This window comes from Haemorhous mexicanus, chromosome 26, assembly GCF_027477595.1.
Source record: "Haemorhous mexicanus isolate bHaeMex1 chromosome 26, bHaeMex1.pri, whole genome shotgun sequence".
Lineage (NCBI taxonomy): Eukaryota > Metazoa > Chordata > Aves > Passeriformes > Fringillidae > Haemorhous > Haemorhous mexicanus.
In genome coordinates this window covers 3,421,483-3,439,806 of record NC_082366.1, presented here as the reverse complement: position 1 = coordinate 3,439,806, position 18,324 = coordinate 3,421,483, and the positions used below count along the sequence as shown (strand labels likewise).

The 18,324-nt window shown below is 44.4% G+C and overlaps 1 protein-coding gene across 11 annotated transcripts in view; it reads right to left on the bottom strand.

Annotated features, from left to right (window-relative positions):
* The window catches only part of LRRFIP1 (LRR binding FLII interacting protein 1), a 105,733-nt gene that overhangs the window by 61,002 nt on the left and 26,407 nt on the right, over positions 1–18,324 (bottom strand). For 4 of the 11 annotated variants that reach the window (XM_059868318.1, XM_059868316.1, XM_059868308.1 and 1 more), the window contains exon 1: positions 4,406–4,521. The exons of the other annotated variants lie outside the window; for them this stretch is intronic. In XM_059868318.1, the coding sequence (XP_059724301.1) occupies positions 4,406–4,450 (45 nt within the window). In that variant the 5' untranslated portion in view covers positions 4,451–4,521. Of the gene's footprint in view, positions 1–4,405; positions 4,522–18,324 lie in introns of those variants that run through there. 11 annotated transcript variants of the gene reach the window in all.

Below are 18,324 nucleotides of genomic sequence, written 5' to 3'. Positions count from 1 at the left end.
GTGTTGAAGAATTATATATTCTCCCAGAAGTAAGCACAATATAATATGAAGTGAAGGAACTTGAAAAATAGGAAAAAAAATAAAAAATTTAGCCAGTTTTTTTCAGGCCTTCCTGAGAATGAGGCTTGCCAGTTTCTAAATTACAGATACCAACTGCAGGAAGTTAAATGAATTTCACCTTGTGCAAAACCACACATTTTGTGTGTCATTTCTTAGGATATAATTCTGCTTTTAGTGCCAATCCATGATGCATCTCTACTTTATTCTATTTCATCTTTGCAGCCCTCCAGCCGCCCATTTAAAGCCAACCTGCAACCCTTGTAAGAATCAAACCACATTTTCACTCAGCAGCTTTGACTAACAATGGCTTACATCTTGGAACAAGCATATTGTTTATTTATGAACTTTTTCTTTCCATGACCACATCAGCCTTAAGTATCCTTGAATAAAAAACAACAGAAACAGTATCCTGGGTTCTTGAACTTTAAGCTAAATCATGTGGTTATCAGAGACTGGTACCTTTGTAAGAAGTCATTGAGTTTTATTCCATCCTGAACACTCATATTTTAAAGCAACTCAGTTTCATCACATTAAACAAATAATTACAGAATTGTTTGGGCTGGAAGGGACCTCAGGAGGTCTCCAGTCCACCCTCCTGCTCAAAGCAGGGTCAGCATCACATTCAGATCACACTGCTTAGGGCTTGGTCCAGATGGCTCTTGGAAACCTCTGAGTTTGGTGGCTCTGCAGCCTCTCCAGGCTCCTGTTTCACTGCCTGACCATCCTCATGGAGTAAAGGAATAAATCCCCACCAAATCATGCTCTTGGCTCCTTAATAACCCCAAGTTCTCTGTCAGAAGGCTGCTGTACCTTAAGGGCTGCATCAAGCACTAAGGAATATTTTCAAGCACGTTCTCAAGGATGTCTGGGTGCCATTTAGATGATTACACAGTTATTTTCACCATGGTTCCTGACCAAATACCAGCTCATTTGTGCTGGACAAAGGAGGGTTTGTAAGAAACAGGCCATCCTTCCCTAAAGGGTTTTTGAGCCCACAGCAAAATGAGAGAAGGGGGGGACAGGAAATATGCAAAGAGAAGAAAAAAAAGGCTTCAGTATTTGAAGCTACCCACGAATCTTTGGAGGGTGCTCTCCAGCTCAACAGAAATACATCATGCTATAGTCAGGCCAGCCATCAAATGGTCAACCTGTGGCCTTCATAATCCCATTTCTAGCATGCTTTGGTGGATGGAATTACTTAACTCAGAATGAATTTTTTTTAAATACTCTGTAGGTGGCATTGGTGATGAAGCTGGTGTCGCCTGTGAGCTCAGAGGAAGTAAATGCATCAGGACAAGGAGGAGTCCACATCTCACTGGGTAAGAAGTTATCAAAGCCAAACCAAAGTCTGGTAGCCAGCCTAACAAATCCAGCAGTGAGGGTGGGAGCCTGCTGCACACAGGATTTCCTGTGCCAGAGCCCAGCTCAGGTACAGTGGGTGCCCCCCAGAATGGCACAGGGCACAGACACCCAGAACAGCCCCAGCAGCTCAAGCTGTGAACCTTTAGGACATGTAAGGATAAAAACACAGGCCAGACTTTCAGACACACACAGAGGAGTGTCAGATTTATTGTGGGCCTCTTCCTCAGCAGCACGGGCGTGACGGAACGCATCGGGGTTTGTCAGACCACACTCTCTGAGCCTCTTGGACTCTGCTCTGTGCTATAAATACCTTGATTTCTTGCACAGCCTGCAAGCAGCAACGCTAACTTTACATTTCTCTCTCTGTGCTGACTAAACCAAAACAGGCTTTGCCTGGCTGACTTTGGTCTTTGTCCAGCCCAAGCACTTGACAGAGCCGAGTCACCTCTAAGGGCAGTAGCAGAGACACACTGCAGACTGCAGGAGACACTGCTGAACATTAGAAAAACAGCCAAAAATTCACATACTTCTGCAATTCAGCTTACTAAAAGCTGTTCTTTAGGCTGTCTAAGGCATAAATAACTATTCAAGGAATGAAGGATTTTAAAAAAAAGAAATTAGAAATCACTAAGACTGAAGAAGTCCCCTTGAGTTCTTAAAATTATCTAAAATTCATCAGTGACTCAGCAAGCAATACAGCCCTCAATCAAAAATGACAGATCACTGTCAAAAACAGAAGAATAAAATATGAAGCCAAATTGCACTCATTACAAAGCTTTTGCAACTTCCCTTTCATGAAATATTGCTCATCTGACAAGGAGAACTGGCAGCTTCAGCCCTACTGAGCATGTCACACCAAAAAAACCCAAACCTCATCAGAGGCTTCTGTAAGGCCCCATGGGCAAAACGAGAGGAGACGGCAACCAGACTGCTGAGATGAACACAGAACAGAGCACCAGCTGAAAAATCATTGCCTTAATTTATGGGACTCGCTCAAATACTACAAATATACACACTGAATTCTTGGGTTTTTATTACAGTTCCTCAGAATGATTTACAGTCACCAAGCCCTGAAAGAAATGCACTGTTGAACTCCAAAATGCTCCCTGCTTTTGCCGGGCTACTTGCTCAGCACTTGACACTCCAGCTTAAGGGTCACTCAGCCTGAAAATAAAAACCCAGCCCTGTGCAGCAGCAAATCTTTACCCTGGCTTAAGGAGTTCAGTATGTTTAGATCTGAAGAGGGAAGAACTAAGCAGGTTGTAACAGGAGCACAACCATCTCTGAAAAAAAACCAAAGCAGGTATTGGGTGTCAGCTGGAAAGGGTGAGAAGCATCTTCTGCTGCCTGCAGAAGTGGGAAGACGGGATGTGCAGCTGCTGTGGAGAGACTCCTACCCTACAGAGCCCCTTTTTAAACCCCACTGGTGGGGGCCAGGCCTGGCTGTGCCCGTGGCAGGGGGATGGAGCACAATGGTGACGGAAGCCGCGGCTTCCTGGCCCCGCGCGCGCCGGGGAAGCTGCGCTGTCATCCTCGCACGATGAGAGAATTATTGAGGTGAGCTGCTAAGGTAGAGGCCAAAGACACACACACACACATCCTGAAGGTGTGCATTCTCAGAGCCTTTCCCTCCTGAAACAGCCAGGGCTTCATTGTTCGCCTGGCAGCCCCAAGACACAGCCAACAAAGACAGGAAGTTACACTGCTTTTCTGAGTGGTGAAAAATGACTGTGTAGACTTGCCACATAGTTACATCTGTAAGAGTTTTCCAGCTATACAAAGCACCCCTCAATTCCAGTGCACTCCAAATTACCTGCTTCCAAGACTAGTAATCAAAGCCAGTGTCATATTTGTCGTGGAGGATTGAAGTGTTAGCTTGCCAGCACCAAACCATACCCAGAAAAGCTCTCTGATCCCACTGCCAGAGAAACCTTAAAACACAAGTCTGCCTGACTAAATTACACCTGCTCCTTGTAAGCAACCACTGCTGTGCATTGCTGCAATAACTATTCTCAGGCTGATTTAAACCTCTTGCCAACATGCTTAAGACACAGCCAGCCAGTCATTTTTGGGGCCAACATAATTTTTCATGATGGATGCTGTCACATTAAAGTTTTCTGCATCCTCTTCATCAAATATTATAGGACTGTTCATTCTTTTTAGCCAAGTCACACTTCATCAGTCAAAAATCTGATACGGTTCCTTGCCCTCCTACATAATTTAAAGTCTGTTTGGACATGCAACACCTGATTTGCAATATTCCTGTAACACAGCTGACCAACACAGCTACCGGGTAGAACCAGTGCTAACCCATGGCAATGTTTTTCCCATCTCCATTTCAGCAACTTGTGACCTAACGCAGGAGTTCCAGGAGCTCACCAGGTGAGTGGTGACTATTTAGCATCGAAACAAGAGGGACTATAAGGACTCCTGCGTTTAAGAGGTCAAACCAGCACATTTATCTGACATTTTTTTGCATATGAGTTATAAATACATACAACACTTTGCACCACTTACTCATAGGGTAATGAACCAGTGAATCACACAGGGCTCGGTCAGTCCACATCCTGCTTTACTCCTCACCTTTCTCTTAAATGCAAATTACAATTCAGAGGAGGCAGGCTGATGAACCTTAGCCTACACGTAACCATAGGGATTCCTTTCTAATACCCCGACAGCCCATCCTGGGCTGGTCTGACAGCTCCTGTCCCCCTCGCAGTGACAGCTCGTGCCGAGGGATGCCCGAGCCGCCCGCGGCCACCTGATGGTCCCACGGGGCTGCTGCGACACTTTACTCAGCAATCATTTCACAGGTTCCGCTGGCACCACGGCTCCCGGAGCAGCTCACAGCTCACGTTCTGCCCAGCGATTGCGCAAAGCCAGCCCGGGACAAGCCCCCGGGCTGGGCGCCGGCCGCTCCCGGGCACCCCTCGGGGCTGTCCCGGCCGCGCTGCCCGAGCCCCCCGCAGCCCCCCGGCCTTACCTGCTGCTGGGCAGCCGGGCTGAGGCACTCGGCAGCCGCGTCCATGGCTCCCGCTGCCGCCGTCTGTCCCCGGCGGGGCCCGCCCGGACGCGCCCGGCACAGCCCGGGGGCGGAGCGGGGAGCGGGCGGGGAGCTGCGCTCGGCGGCCGGGGCAGCACCGAGGGAACGCACACACATCCACACACACACACACACCTGCCGGGCATCGCTCCGAAAGCCGCACGGAAAGCGCCTCCTCGCCTCCTTTGTGTCCCCGAGGAGGATAAACAGAACATCCCAAGAGCTCGGCGCACGGCCGCCCTCCCTCCGGGCTGCACATCCACCGGGGCAGATGCTTATAAATGAATATTCCTATTTACGCCAGGCGGGCTCTGCATGGCAGAAACAAGCCGCCCCACCGATGCTAATTGCTACAATTATGTCGGTGCTGCGGATTGCGTTGTGTAGAGCCGAGCTTAAAACGAGCTATCCACGCTGGATGGGCTGGTGTTGGTTTTATTCCTTCAGAAATGGCATTACACCCTATGGAGTAATGGGAAAAAAAAATATAAAACCCCAAAACGCTTAATTGAAGTCTGACAGTACTGCAGAAAAGCAATCGGGAATAGCGACTGGCCAAAAAAGAAGGACAACCTGCATTACAAAAGGTCTCTGGTGATGAGGTGGATGAGCCGAAGGCACAGAAGGATTAGAGGGCACAAGTGGCTTTAAGTGGCACTAAACAGAACGATACCCCAAGAACAATTGGAGACACGGCTAGAGCAGATATCCTGGCTCCAGGGAGGTCAATGCCATCTGTTGATTCCAGGATTTCACCCAAAGCATCTCTCGTTTCCCCTTGACTTCACCTGAAGCTCGCACACCCATGCCCTCCCAAAGGCCAGGGAGAAAGAGAAACGCCCGGGGCTGGGAGAGCTGCGAAGCCTCAAGAGCTCATTTTACCCACTGCCATTCCTCAGCAGCGACAGCAGAGCACCCGGGCAGTCATCTCTTCCTGGCACGGGATTTTCCACGGCCAGCCAAACAGGTTGCTCCTTAGCAACTCAGCCTGCGCCCTCCTTCCCGCTCAGGAGCCCAGCAAAGCCTCCACCCAGCGGCTGAGCTCAGTTTTTCCATGAGCTGCCTGCCCAGCACAAGGAATCTGGCTGCTCAGGCTGGCACAGCACACGCTGCCATGCTGCTGACTGTATTTTAGCTAATTTGGAAGCGCTGGCACTGTTTTACATTTGGGGGCAATAACTTGGCAGTGCCTGGACCCAAGCCATGTCCCACTGTCCCTGGGAAGGCCAGTCAAGCTTCCTTTAAATAAACGGGATTAGGGATGGTCTAACTTGCACCCTGCCCCTGGGAGAAACCCTGCTTAGGTCAGGTGAAGCTTTACAATTGTAAAACAGCCTGGCTTTATGTGAATCATAGAACTACAAAAGGGTTTGGCTTGGAAGGGAACTTAAAGCCTATCCAGTTCAACCCCCTGCCATGGGCAGGGACACCTTCCACTATCCCAGGTTGCTCCAAGCCCTGTCCAACCTGGCCTTGGGCACTGCCAGGGATCCAGGGACAGCCACAGCTTCTCTGGGCACCCTGTGCCAGGGCCTCCCCACCCTCAGAGGGAAGAATTCCTTCCCAATATCCCACCTAACCCTGCCCTCTGGCAGTGGGAAGACATTCCTCTGTGTGCTGTCACTCTCATAGACTTTGTCAAAAGTCTCTGTCATTCCTATAACAATTCTTTAAGTACTGGAAGGCTGCAATAAGATCTCCAAAGTCACATCTTTCATTAAACACCAAAGCCACCAGTTGAGCCTACAAGTCATTTTTAACTCCTTCACCAGGTAAAGGACCCAAATTTGCTTCAACAAAATAAATCTAAACTGTCTCAACTCATCATGTGCATAAAGAAACTAATAAATATTATATATGTTCCTGTGAAGGATCTGTAATTTAAATCTTCATTTAACAGACACTCACTTCATCCTCCAGCAGGTCTGACTTTTGTGAACAGCCCCAAGTCCAAGAGGAGTCATGCCCTAATTCCCAGAGGCTGCTCAGCATTCAGTTTTGGTGCAGGTAACAGCATGATCTGGGGCTTCCAGCAATGTTTGGTGCTCAGCTGTGAAGAAGGCACTTCTGGACTGTGGCAGCTCACCCCAAGGCAGCCAGGATCAGGCACTAGAGTCAATTCTTCAGGAAAAATACATATTGCCTTAAATGGGACATTTTAACAGAGAAGGGGAGTGAAGTTAACTGGGTAAATCTGAAGCACCAGAACAACTCAGCGTGACAAATATCTTCATCTTAGCTTGAAACAGACAATTTGTTCTGGTTCTTGGTAAGAATTAACCTCCCCTTACATTCACTGGCAAATCTCTACAGGTTTTGCAGTGTCACTTGGAAAATACACTGAAAATATAAATTATCCCCCCACCACCACCTTTTCCTATTTCCTTTCCAAGCCAAGATGTTTGGTTTTACTCAGTTTACTTGAGGAAGCACTTCATACATACCCTGGGATAAATTCAAACAAACAGCTGTACTACAGACCTGCTGGGTAGGAACTGAAGGATCAAGAGGTCTTTTTAATGCTAGCAAACTTCCATTTTTCAGCAATACAGAGCTCTGAACACACACTTCAGCATTTTATAATTGATTTTATGTAAAAGGAGGCTCGGAATTCCAATCAGGTCCTGACAAATCCCCTCAAAACTGCAGTGCCTATCTCATCATAGCTCCCTCCTATTCAGAAAAACAGCAGCATCTTCTAAAATTGATACTTATTTATTTATTCAGCACACAGTTCTTGTGTCCATGCATTTCCCATGTGAAATAGGATGCTGTGGAAGAGTGACATTAATTCCAGGACATATCTAAGCAGGAAGGATGTCCCCATTTATGCACTGCACACACTACAATGCTAAACTGAGCTTAAGGAAAAACAGGTAAGGGGAGATTGGTGGGATAACTGTGAGCTGGGTATGTCCAAGCAGAATGTTAAAAGGAATTTTACTGCAGTTAGGACAGCAGCTCTGATTCCATTGACACAGACTCCTTATCTCCCTGTGGGGAACAGGGAGCCTGTGTGTTTGCAAAGCCTCTCCTTTGCAAACACACACACACAAAATGCATGCCTGCACTCAGAACAAGGCAATCCTCCCCAAATGCTGGCCCAAATCCTAAAAATCAGCTTGCCAGAACTGCACTTCACCCATAACAACCAACAACCGAGGAGCTTTGTGAAAAGCAAGAGGGAACAATCACGCAGACAGCCTCCAGGCATGTTAGTATCACTGATAACTCAAATTCCAAGGAAGCCTGGCCCCCAGCACAGCTCATACTCAACTGATTTTTATTTTGTCTTTAAGGCACGTTATGGGCAGGTTAAGAGGCGTGCAAGTAGGAATAAAGTATCAAAACCTTTAGAGACAGGTTTAAAAACTGCACCTTAGAGCACTCTGGCTCCAGCTTAGCCAGAGTATTAATTCTTCAGCAATACAGCCAACATAATTCTTCAGCCACTTCCCAACACTATCCATCACCACCATATATAACTCAGATGATCTCTGAGTTAGAAAGATTATAGAAATTAAATAAAAAATGAAATTCTGTTGTGCATTTCCTGCATTCTCTTCGAGTGGTATCACTGCTGGTGGATTTGCCAGTGTTGGATTATTGGTTGGACTTGTTCTTTCCCAACCTAACTGATTCTATGATTCTTGGAGTTTTGGTAATGTCTGTCAGTGTCTTATTCAGTCCTGGCTTTCCAAACAGTGGGAACAGAGAAAGAAAGTCTCATTTTGGGGTAAAAAAGCTAAAAATAGTTTATATTAGAAGAAATATTTGGTTACTCCAATTTTTTGGGGTTTTTTTTAATAAGGTTCACAGTGTTGTTCTTCGAATGCTGAAGAAAGGCAATAAAAACCTCTGGAGTGACACCCACCTGAGGTCAGAGAGACAGGAAAAGTGACATCTGTGCCTCATCACTTCATCATCCCTGCCTGCTGGGCCATCCTGGCACGCCTGGAGCCCAGCTGGCCACGGGAACAAAACCTCCTTGTAGCCACCACCAAGGCACTGGAGTCCAGCACACGCAGCCAAGCGCTCCTTAGGAAAACAATGTCCAGTTTTCAGCACCACAATCCCCTGCCAGGATCAACAGATTATCTTCTGGCCAGGCTGCACAGAGGCCTGGAGGGAGGAGGAGGAGGAGGAGGAGGAAGGAAACTGCTGGAGCAGGCACAAGGCAGACTGAGTCATGCTCCAGCAGGGATGCTGGGAGGCTCATGGGGAGCCCATGGCACATTTGTCATTCAGCTTCTAAACAGTGATGCCATCAACAGTTAGATACTGAATTGTTAGAACCCTAGAGGCTGAGAATTTTAAACTTAAAACCCAAACACACACACAAAAAAATACTATATTAAACTTAAGGCCGTAAAAAAACCTTCCAAAATTAATTAATAACACTAAAATTACAAGTATATAGTTTATATTATTATTATTGCAAGTATATAGTTTATATTATTATTATTGCAAGTATATAGTTTAAATAAAACTATATACTATAGTATATGAATAATATTTTTCTATATGTAGAATAGATATAAATGTCTATATATGTCTATATAGACATATATCTGTATGTAAAATATCACATATATGTCTATATGTATAATATCACATGTCTATATGTATAATATAATATAAACTTTTAGAATATAATAAAATACATGAAACAAAACAGAAGTTTTAAAATAAAAACTAATCCTTCTTCTTTACCTTCTTCTTCATGAGTTTAAGTAGTATTTGTAATTAGACTAAAAAGTCTGCATTGTGGGCTTTGAGTAATTCGTTACTAAAATAAAAGTAAAAATAATTTGAGTGTCATTTCTTAATTAGATGGTTTAACCTTAAAAAACCTTACAACAAAAGATAATTGAGCATTTTGTACCTTGTCAGTAAAGTACAACAAAACTCACTACCTGTAAAACTATATCATATATAAGAAAAAATAAACATTTAAACCTAAACATAAAACATCATCTCAAAAACTTTAATCCCAACCTTAACAAAAGTAGTAAAAAAAGTAGAAGTAGTAAAAGAAGTTAAAAAAAACCCCCAAAAACCAACATTGAATATATCAAAGCCAGACTACTTCAGCTTCAGAAACTGGAAATATGGGATGAATTGGATGAAAAGTTATGTGATCTTCCTGTTCTAGAAGTGCCAGATTCAAGAGCTGTTCCCATAATAAAAATGCCTGGCCTAGTCTTAAGCTTTTCCATTCCTTTGCTTAAGTATTGAAAAAAAAAAAAAGAAAAAAAAGATCAAACCAAAGGAAAAAGTGTTTTGGTTCAGATGATCTCACAGAACCAGAGTGTAAAAAAATACAAAAATGATCCAGCAGGAGCCTTTGACTTGTAGAAAAATGCTTTTCTGGTGGTGCATCCATAGCACAAGGCTTTGCCATCTCCCAGGCTCTAATTCCAACCTAATGAGATTAAAGAGTTGGAACTGACCATTCCCACCATGAGTGTAAATGTGAATTGGAAACCCAACAGGAATTCCAAAAAGGGCAGAGGTTCTGCACTCCAGCCTACCCCCACCAGGGACACTGGGTGGGAAAGCACCACCAGCATTTATAAGCTCTGGGAGTGCCATGGTTAAGTCACCAAGCTCTCCCAGTCAGCACACACATAAAAACAAACAAACAAACAAAAAAGACAAATCAAATTCAAATCAAGTCCAAAAAGTCAGACTTAGAGCTAAACTTCATCAGGGCTTCAATTGGAATATTTGACTGTATTCATAAGAGAGAATGAACTAGGATGGCACCTTCAATGAACAGGGATCACATCCTCTGCAAACACCAAAGAATCCCATCATCAAACACTTTAGCAAAAAAATTGACAGTTCCCTTTGAGGAGTGTCCAGTTTTCCCATAAAAGGAGGATGATAAGTGTACCTACAGTGGAAACCTGGCCAGAACTATTGTGGTGTTCCCATGAGCACCCTGACTGCAGCCTGAACCTATTTCCCTGGGTCAGGCTCATCCACTCCCTGCAATCCTACAAGACTGAAGGTTGGTGGGAGATTAAATGATGGAAAGATTTTCTTGCAAGGGCATTCCAAGATTTCCAATTTTGTTTTTAGGGTTTCTCTGAATGCCAGAGCTCTGGTTTTCTGTTTTCCTTCATTCCCAAGCACCAGGAGTGGGAACAGACATTCACTCTGCTCTGACATGCTGAGGGTGCTGCTGTGAGTTATCTGAGTTTAAGGGCTCAGCATTCCTGGTCCTCTTGCTTAACATTTTGAGCCCAAGACTGGGAAGGGGAGGAGGGAATGAGAGCCACGACTAATGAAGGAATTTATACATGAGCACTGTGCACTTTGGAGAAACATTTGCTGATGTGTTTGCCAGGAAACCCATCTTGGAGATAGAACTTAGGCATGCAAGCAGTGGCTGCAAAGTCTTGTTGACACAAACCTTTCCCCCCCCTCCCAACAAAGGAGGAGAATGTTTATTCTGCACTGAACAGCCTGTACAGCTCTACAATGCAAGACACAATTAGGTTCTTGCATCCTACCTCGTAAATTATATTGCCCTGGAGTCCCAAGGAGCTGCTGCTAAAAATACAAAAATAAACAATATTTAGTCTAAACAATTACTGAGCTCCACCAGGATTACCAAAGCAAATCCTGCCACAAGGAATTGATCTTAAAACACCTCTTAAAACCGAGGTATCTTGTTATCATTTCCATCTTGGCAGCGGTTTAGAGGCATTTATTATCTCAGTAAATGTTTTTGTTGGTGGGGTTTTGTTTTGGTTTGGGTTTTTCTTTCCTAAGCATTGTAGCTCCTTTCTCCAGCACCACTCTATATATAGAGTGCACCACTTCCACTGCTATTTAGCAATCAATCACTCCTGCTGTTTCCACTCCAAAAAAGCAAAACAGGGATGAAAGAGCAACTCCAGGATAGGATGTTGGCTGGCAGCTCCTCAGTTAGTATCAACTGACCACATTTACGTCACTTCTTCAATTGGCATTTTCTCCCTAAATAGCTCTCTGGTCAGTAAGTTGTTGGTCCCACCAGGGAGGAATTTGGATACTCCTCTACAGCTGTTACCTTGGAGAACAAATCCTTGTGTTTTCTACACCCTGGATAATACTGCAGCCACGGATTTACATCAAGACTGGCAACTCATGGAAATAGCTTTGGGAGAGTCCAATTGATTTTGGAAACAACTGGATCACTCATACAAATAAATCAATCAGAAATGATAACTAGAAGGAGAAAAAAAACCCCAACCCACTGGCAGCATTAGCAAATATGGGCTGGAATTTCACAAGAAAAGCATAAAAAAATCTTCCCACTGTTGTCTCCTGGAATAGTTATTTGCATGAAGCTGCAGCCAGGGGTTTCTTCTACTTGTTTTACCCAACTTCTTTATAAAAAGAGAGAAGTTTCTCCTCTGCAGTGACCACTTGTAGTTCTCTCTATGGCATCAGCAGTGTTTTACAGCAACTGTTGTCCTCATCTAAAATTTAAATAAAACTGAACCTCAGAACACCCAAGTAGAATTGCAGAGTGCCACTTCAATAACATATTTCTGTTTGATTGCAGAACTGCAATTAAAGTCACTCAGAGCTCACAAATAAAAGAGTTGAGCTGTATTTCAGACTTCTGGTGTTTGACTTTGGAAGCCAAGCCCCAACCAGTGTTTCCCACTGGGGACTCATCCTCAGGCACCAGCACACAGCAGAAAGGCTCTTAACAAGGAGCACACATGCAAAATTAATTCAGCCACTGCTACACGTTACTGAAGAGCAAACACATTTGTCTTGACCATGAAGTAAAGCACAATAACCCCATTTGGAACCTGCAATGAAGTGTAATTTGTCATCTGGTGCCTTCACAATATAAACACAGGTTGGGGAGGGTGCTGGGGCTGAGTGGGTGCCAACATCTTTTTGATGCATGGACAGAAACAGAGGTTTTGCTGCTGACTGGTAAAAGTATTTGAAGTATAAATAGGAAGTGAAATTGAGGGACTGCTACAAGCAATGGAATCTGTGGGGATCACCCTCTGGTCCCCACTGAACTGCAAATTTCATCTGAATGAAAGGTGGCAAATCCTGAACACAGCTCTGCACTTAGAGCACATTAAAATGTAGATACAAACCCCAGCAACTGCTTAAAATAATGCTACACTACCAGCCAAAGAAAAGAAAATCACAAGTTTTGAAGTAAAGGTTACTGATGCTGTTCTAGGGATTACCCAGTCTGTGACACAAAATGATATAAAGCTTTAAGAAAAGGCATAAAAAGAACACTAAATTCTGCTTTTTTTTTTTTTCTCAAATCAAGTGCACCTGCTTCCTGGTTTATCTCAGCCAAAATCCCACCTTTGTCTGCATCACAGAAAGAATAAACACATTTACAGAGAATTCATTATGTGTCCAACAACAGCACTGGGTCTCCACAGAAGCACAGACTTTGCATGCAGGCACATTAAAGATTGATTTATTCTTTTAAAGCCAGGTAAAATGAAGATCAAGAGTTTCAGGTAATCCACTGAATACTCTCCAAAGCTGAGATTTAATACCCATTTTGCAGTTCCTAGACAGAAACAGTTCAACAGGAGTGAAGTGATGGAAACTGCAGTGCTGAGACAAATCCTATCATTATTGTGAAATGGTGTAAGATTAGAAATTACATCATGTGAACTGCTCTTGTTTCAGTGTCACACTCATGTGGCCCCTTCCCATTTTGCAAGAGGTCAGGACAATTTGTCTTTTAAGCTTCAGGGGGAAATTCCTGGCAGAGTTTCACGCCAAAAACTCGTCAGTGAAGTTGCACAGGTCTTTGCCATCAATTAGGAGCAATGAAGAAATCCACAGCACTTCAGTTTCTTGTCCAGAGAACAGAGATTATATGTCCAGAGCTCATCTGTCTCTCTGAAGGAAAACAAACATAAGCAGTATTTGTACATCTTCAGGCACAACACATTTTAGATGTGGAGATTTTAGGCCAGCAGAACAACTGAGAAATGACAAGAAAAAAAAAATATTTCCCCTAGCTACAGCATTTGCATTTATTTGGGATACAGGAGAGCAAATGGGAGGTATTTTGGGGAGTTTAATTTTCAGGAGCAACTCACTTAAGAAGGGCAGCAGCACTGACTGCAGGAGAGGAGGTGTCAGAGGTTTCACTGCTGCCAGCACAGCAAGACCTGCCAAGCCTGCTACAGCTGTGCTACTGCCTCACCCCTGCTCTGACAGAAAGGTAAACCCTGCCACATATAAACAGCACAATGGATGGATGAATTCTTGAAAAATAACTGAATTAAGTTCAGGAAGTGAATTAAATGCTTTTACAGATTTAGTCCCCTTGATATAAAAGAATGCTCTGATTTTTAGAGGTACACAGAGGAGAAAGTCTTAAGGTCATTACCCCACCCAGTGTATCAGAGGAGAACCACTGATTAATTCCTCCACCTAAACAGACCAAGAATGAACTCCAAGCTTGTTTGAACTGGCCTGAACCCCACAAGAGGGAGCAGCAATCAAGTAGATCAAGCAAAGCACACTTTTTTGTGTCCCTAAGGAGACACTACTTCCACCACACAAAGCTGGACCCCTGAGTTTTCAATGTAAATGTTTAATTACATGATTATTCAGTCATTGAGGATGTGGATGAAAATTACCATTAGAGGATAAAGAACTCTCCTCTGTGTTCCTACTGAGGACCTGGTAACTCAGCATTAAATTATTAGCATCACCAGATACATTTCAACCTCTTATGTCAAGAAGCAAAGCTGGCAGGGGAGTGGGGATGTTTAGAATTTGTGTCTCCAGACCCCCCAGATTCTCAAAATAACCCACAAATCCTAGCTACCTTTATTTTTTAAGTAATTCCTGTTCTGCATCCTCACTCTCTGCTCCATCTGCAATACTTTTGAAGGACTCAAACAAAACCTGCAGGGTTTTTTATTTAAATACCAACCAGCCTGTCCAAAGGTAACAGCTTCCACATTCAGCATCACTTCAACAGCAGGAAAAAAAACCAAACATGAAGAGGTTTGAAAAGGTTCACAATATTATTCCTGCAGGCCCCCACAACCTTGTGGCTAAGTGGAAGAACAGGCAGCAGTGTGCTGTGCTGACAGATGGTTTTTAAGTAGGAGCACCTCAGAGCCCAAAGCAGAAGCTGAGGATTCAACTAAATGCTGTTTTTAGGGGCAGAACCTCCTGCATTGTTTTGTCTCCTACCTCCCAGGCTCAGTATTTTGGGACTCATTAATCATTATTGCCTTTTCTTAGTTAGGAGTGGGAATTGTAAAGAGAGACCATTTAACTATAAATTACAATAGAGATGGGAAAGTGGTGGAAACTTGTTGCCAGAGGAATAGATTGAATTTCTTCTTTTTGTACCTCAGGGCAATATCAGGAGGGCCAACAGAGCACAGCTGACCTTGGTCACTGACACAGGAACCACAGCTGAAACCCATCATTAGTTCTTCTGGCTGCTCCTGGAGGGTGTGTTTGGTCCTCTTCTCATCCCTCTGCTATTTTTTGTGGCTGTTCTCCTTCCTCAGGTTTCTCCCTCTAGGATTACCCACAGTGACCTCAACAGGTATTTCATTATATGCACATCCTACTGACAGTGGGAGGAAAGAAGGAATCTGAATTGGAGCCATGCCTTTGATCAATAAAATTTGAGGATTTTACATTCATCTGCAGAATCCAACACAGTGCCAACAGCAGACACAAAACCCCCCCAAACCACACGAGGCATTTTTCCATGTTCTGGGTTCCTTTGGCAATAGACTTTGCACACATCAATCATCCCAATACAGACTTCAATAAAAGCTATGACTGCTCCCCTAATTTTTTTAAGCTGTAGAAATACTTGGAGCTACAGACATACAAAACAACAGGTTTTAGAGGCATGCCTGCCAGAGAACAGAAGATTTATTGTACATTATTCCAGAATGTTAATGTCAAACATTAATCATAACAACACAGTTCACTACTAAAGCTAAAGTAGGGTTTTAAGTTTTATTAAAAATCCAACCCACCATACTTATGGAAGTTTTACAAAGAATAACTCCCATTATCATCTCAGCCCTGAAAACAATTTCATGCAGAGTAGCATTTCTGAAAAGAATCACAGCAACCTCTCCCAAGCTGTGGTGATGCTCACAGCCATGTCAGACAGCACAAGTTTAAACCAACAAAAATTTGGGGAGAAGACCTCAAAGCCTCCCATGTCAGTGGAAAAATCTCCAAAATCTTCAAATCTCTGTGGCTCAACAGCACCAATTAAGCAGGGAAGCAAGAGAGCTCCTTGAAACCTGAGATGCTGCCTGAAAGGAAAAGAAAAGTCTCCTTGAGGTCACTGAGAATTCCTGGTGACCTTTTGCAAAGGCAGATAAACCTGTGGGTTTGTCCTCAGTGAACTCCTCCAGCAGGATCTGGTGCCAGGCCACTTCATACAGTTAGAGAAATTCTCCTGTGGTACGAGCAGTGAGCTGAGAAAAATGTACCCTTGCCAAGCCAATTCCAAAAAAATCAATCAGTGCAGGCTCAAGGGCATGAATGACAAGCTTATTCAGCTGCTCACTGCAAACACCAGGGAGGGAAGCAGCACAACCTGGCCACCTTAAATGACTCTTCCAGAGATGTAAGAATTGTTGCTGATCAAAATATTACCTAAAAATTGCATGAATAAATTAAGATGGAACTGCTGACTGCATGCAGCTCCAAACTGATGTTAAACACTTCTCTGCCTTTTAAATCTTTTGTTAGGAGAGCATTTTAAATACACTGCACCAAATCAGCACATATTACTTAGGGAGTAAAAAGCTGCTAGGGAACCTAAATGTATAAATATAGCATTCAGCTTGGGTTTGCTGCATCCACAAGGAACTGAGAAAGCCTACTTTCACCTCCAAAAGCATTTAACACTACTTTACATCTAGCCAATGCCGAGGAAGAGACTTATGAGCTATTTATACATGGAGATAAAGGTGCCAAAAAAAAGTTTTAAAAAACCCCTTGAGGTCATCAAGCCTCACTCTATCCAGGAGATGCAATTTTCTGCTATCCAGCCACTCCTTCATACAGTTTCTAGCAGAGAATGAAGTAAAAAAGGGAACTCTTTCTCTGAAAAAGACATTGAAGACAGAAGCTTGGGGCAGCAGATGAATACACCCAGCTTACACCATGCATTAGCTACCAGCAGGTGTAAGGTTTCCTCTGAATAAAACATGTGGAGCTGCAGATTTCACACCACTACTCAATTAATGGAACTGTCACTTCGGTGGGCAGCAATATCACAAAATCAGTCACTGCCCCATTCATACAGCAGGGGAAAGGCTGTGGAGTCCTACTCTTATTAACCTGACAGGGCTTTTGAAGTCCTGGCAATGCCAAGGTTATCTGGAAATCACCTTCAGCATTCAGAGGACACTCCCCAGCTAAGTTAATGGCTCGAGGAGAGCTGCAGTCAGCAAAGCCTGCTCCACTGAAAGCCTCTAGTACAGAGCCTGGAAAGGCACTGGAGTGTGTAACTGCAGCTTATGCAAATCCATGGTGCAGGCCTGGGAAAAGCAAGGCTAAATCCCTTCAAACGGGAGAAGCTCTGCCACAAATCCAGCTGTATAGCAAGAATAAGCATGATAAACAGCCCAGGTTTTTATAAAAATACCTTTGTAACTGTTCTGCTGCAAAAACTGCTTGGAAATGCTCACATGCTTAAACACATCACACTACACCAAGATGTTACAGCTCATATCCCAGCACAGGGAAAAGCTTACACAAGAATAGGTCACAGTGCAATCCATACCAAAGGCCTCACTTAGCATTTAGAAATTGGGATGTGTGAGAATATTGCTAAGTGTTATTATTTGTTAAAAATTTCCACTATGTTATTTTTCAGGATAAAAAGTGATCCATAGAATATTTAAGAGACAAGCAAGCATAGAGTATCATCCCAAGACAACTTTACATATAAAGATACACCTGAAACAGCCTTTTAGAAATGCAAGAAAGACTTAATTGGCTTCTTTCTGAAGAATTTAGGAGAAACAAGTCACTTCACATTAGGCACATATCAGCATTTGCTTTATGGCAGAGTGAAAGCTGAGCACTGATACTGAAAACTGGGTAAGCAGCAGCCAGGACAGAGCCCCAGCCCAGCCTCCACTCCTCACTGGCCAGTTCTCCCACACCCAATCTAGGAATAATTCTCCTCCACACACTGCCTTGAGGGGTGGCAGGGAAGGATACTCCTGCTCTCTGACATTTCCAGCAGGAGAAGAGATGTGCAGGGGTTTCACTGGGGAGCACCCACAATGCTCCATCACTAAGGAATGCCTTGGGGATGGGTGCAAGCCTTCCTGCTGGCCAGGCAGCTCCTCTCCAGGGCTCTGGCAGCCAGCCCAGCAGCTGGCTCAGCCCTGTCCCACTTCCCAATGCCAGCCCACTCAGCCCTGTCCCACTTCCCAATGCCATCCCACTCAGCCCTATCCCACTTCCCAATGCCAGCCCACTCAGCCCTGTCCCACCTCCCAATGCCAGCCCACTCAGCCCTATTCCACTTCCCAATGCCAGCCCACTCAGCCCTGTCCCACTTCCCAATGCCAGGCACAGAATGCCAGCCCACTCAGCCCTGTCCCACCTCCCAATGCCAGCCCACTCAGCACTGTCCCACCTCCCAATGCCAGGCACAGAATGCCAGCCCACTCAGCCCTGTCCCACCTCCCAATGCCAGCCCACTCAGCACTGTCCCACCTCCCAATGCCAGCCCACTCAGCCCTATCCCACTTCCCAATGCCAGCCCACTCAGCCCTGTCCCACCTCCCAATGCCAGCTCACTCAGCCCTGTCCCACTTCCCAATGCCAGGCACAGAATGCCA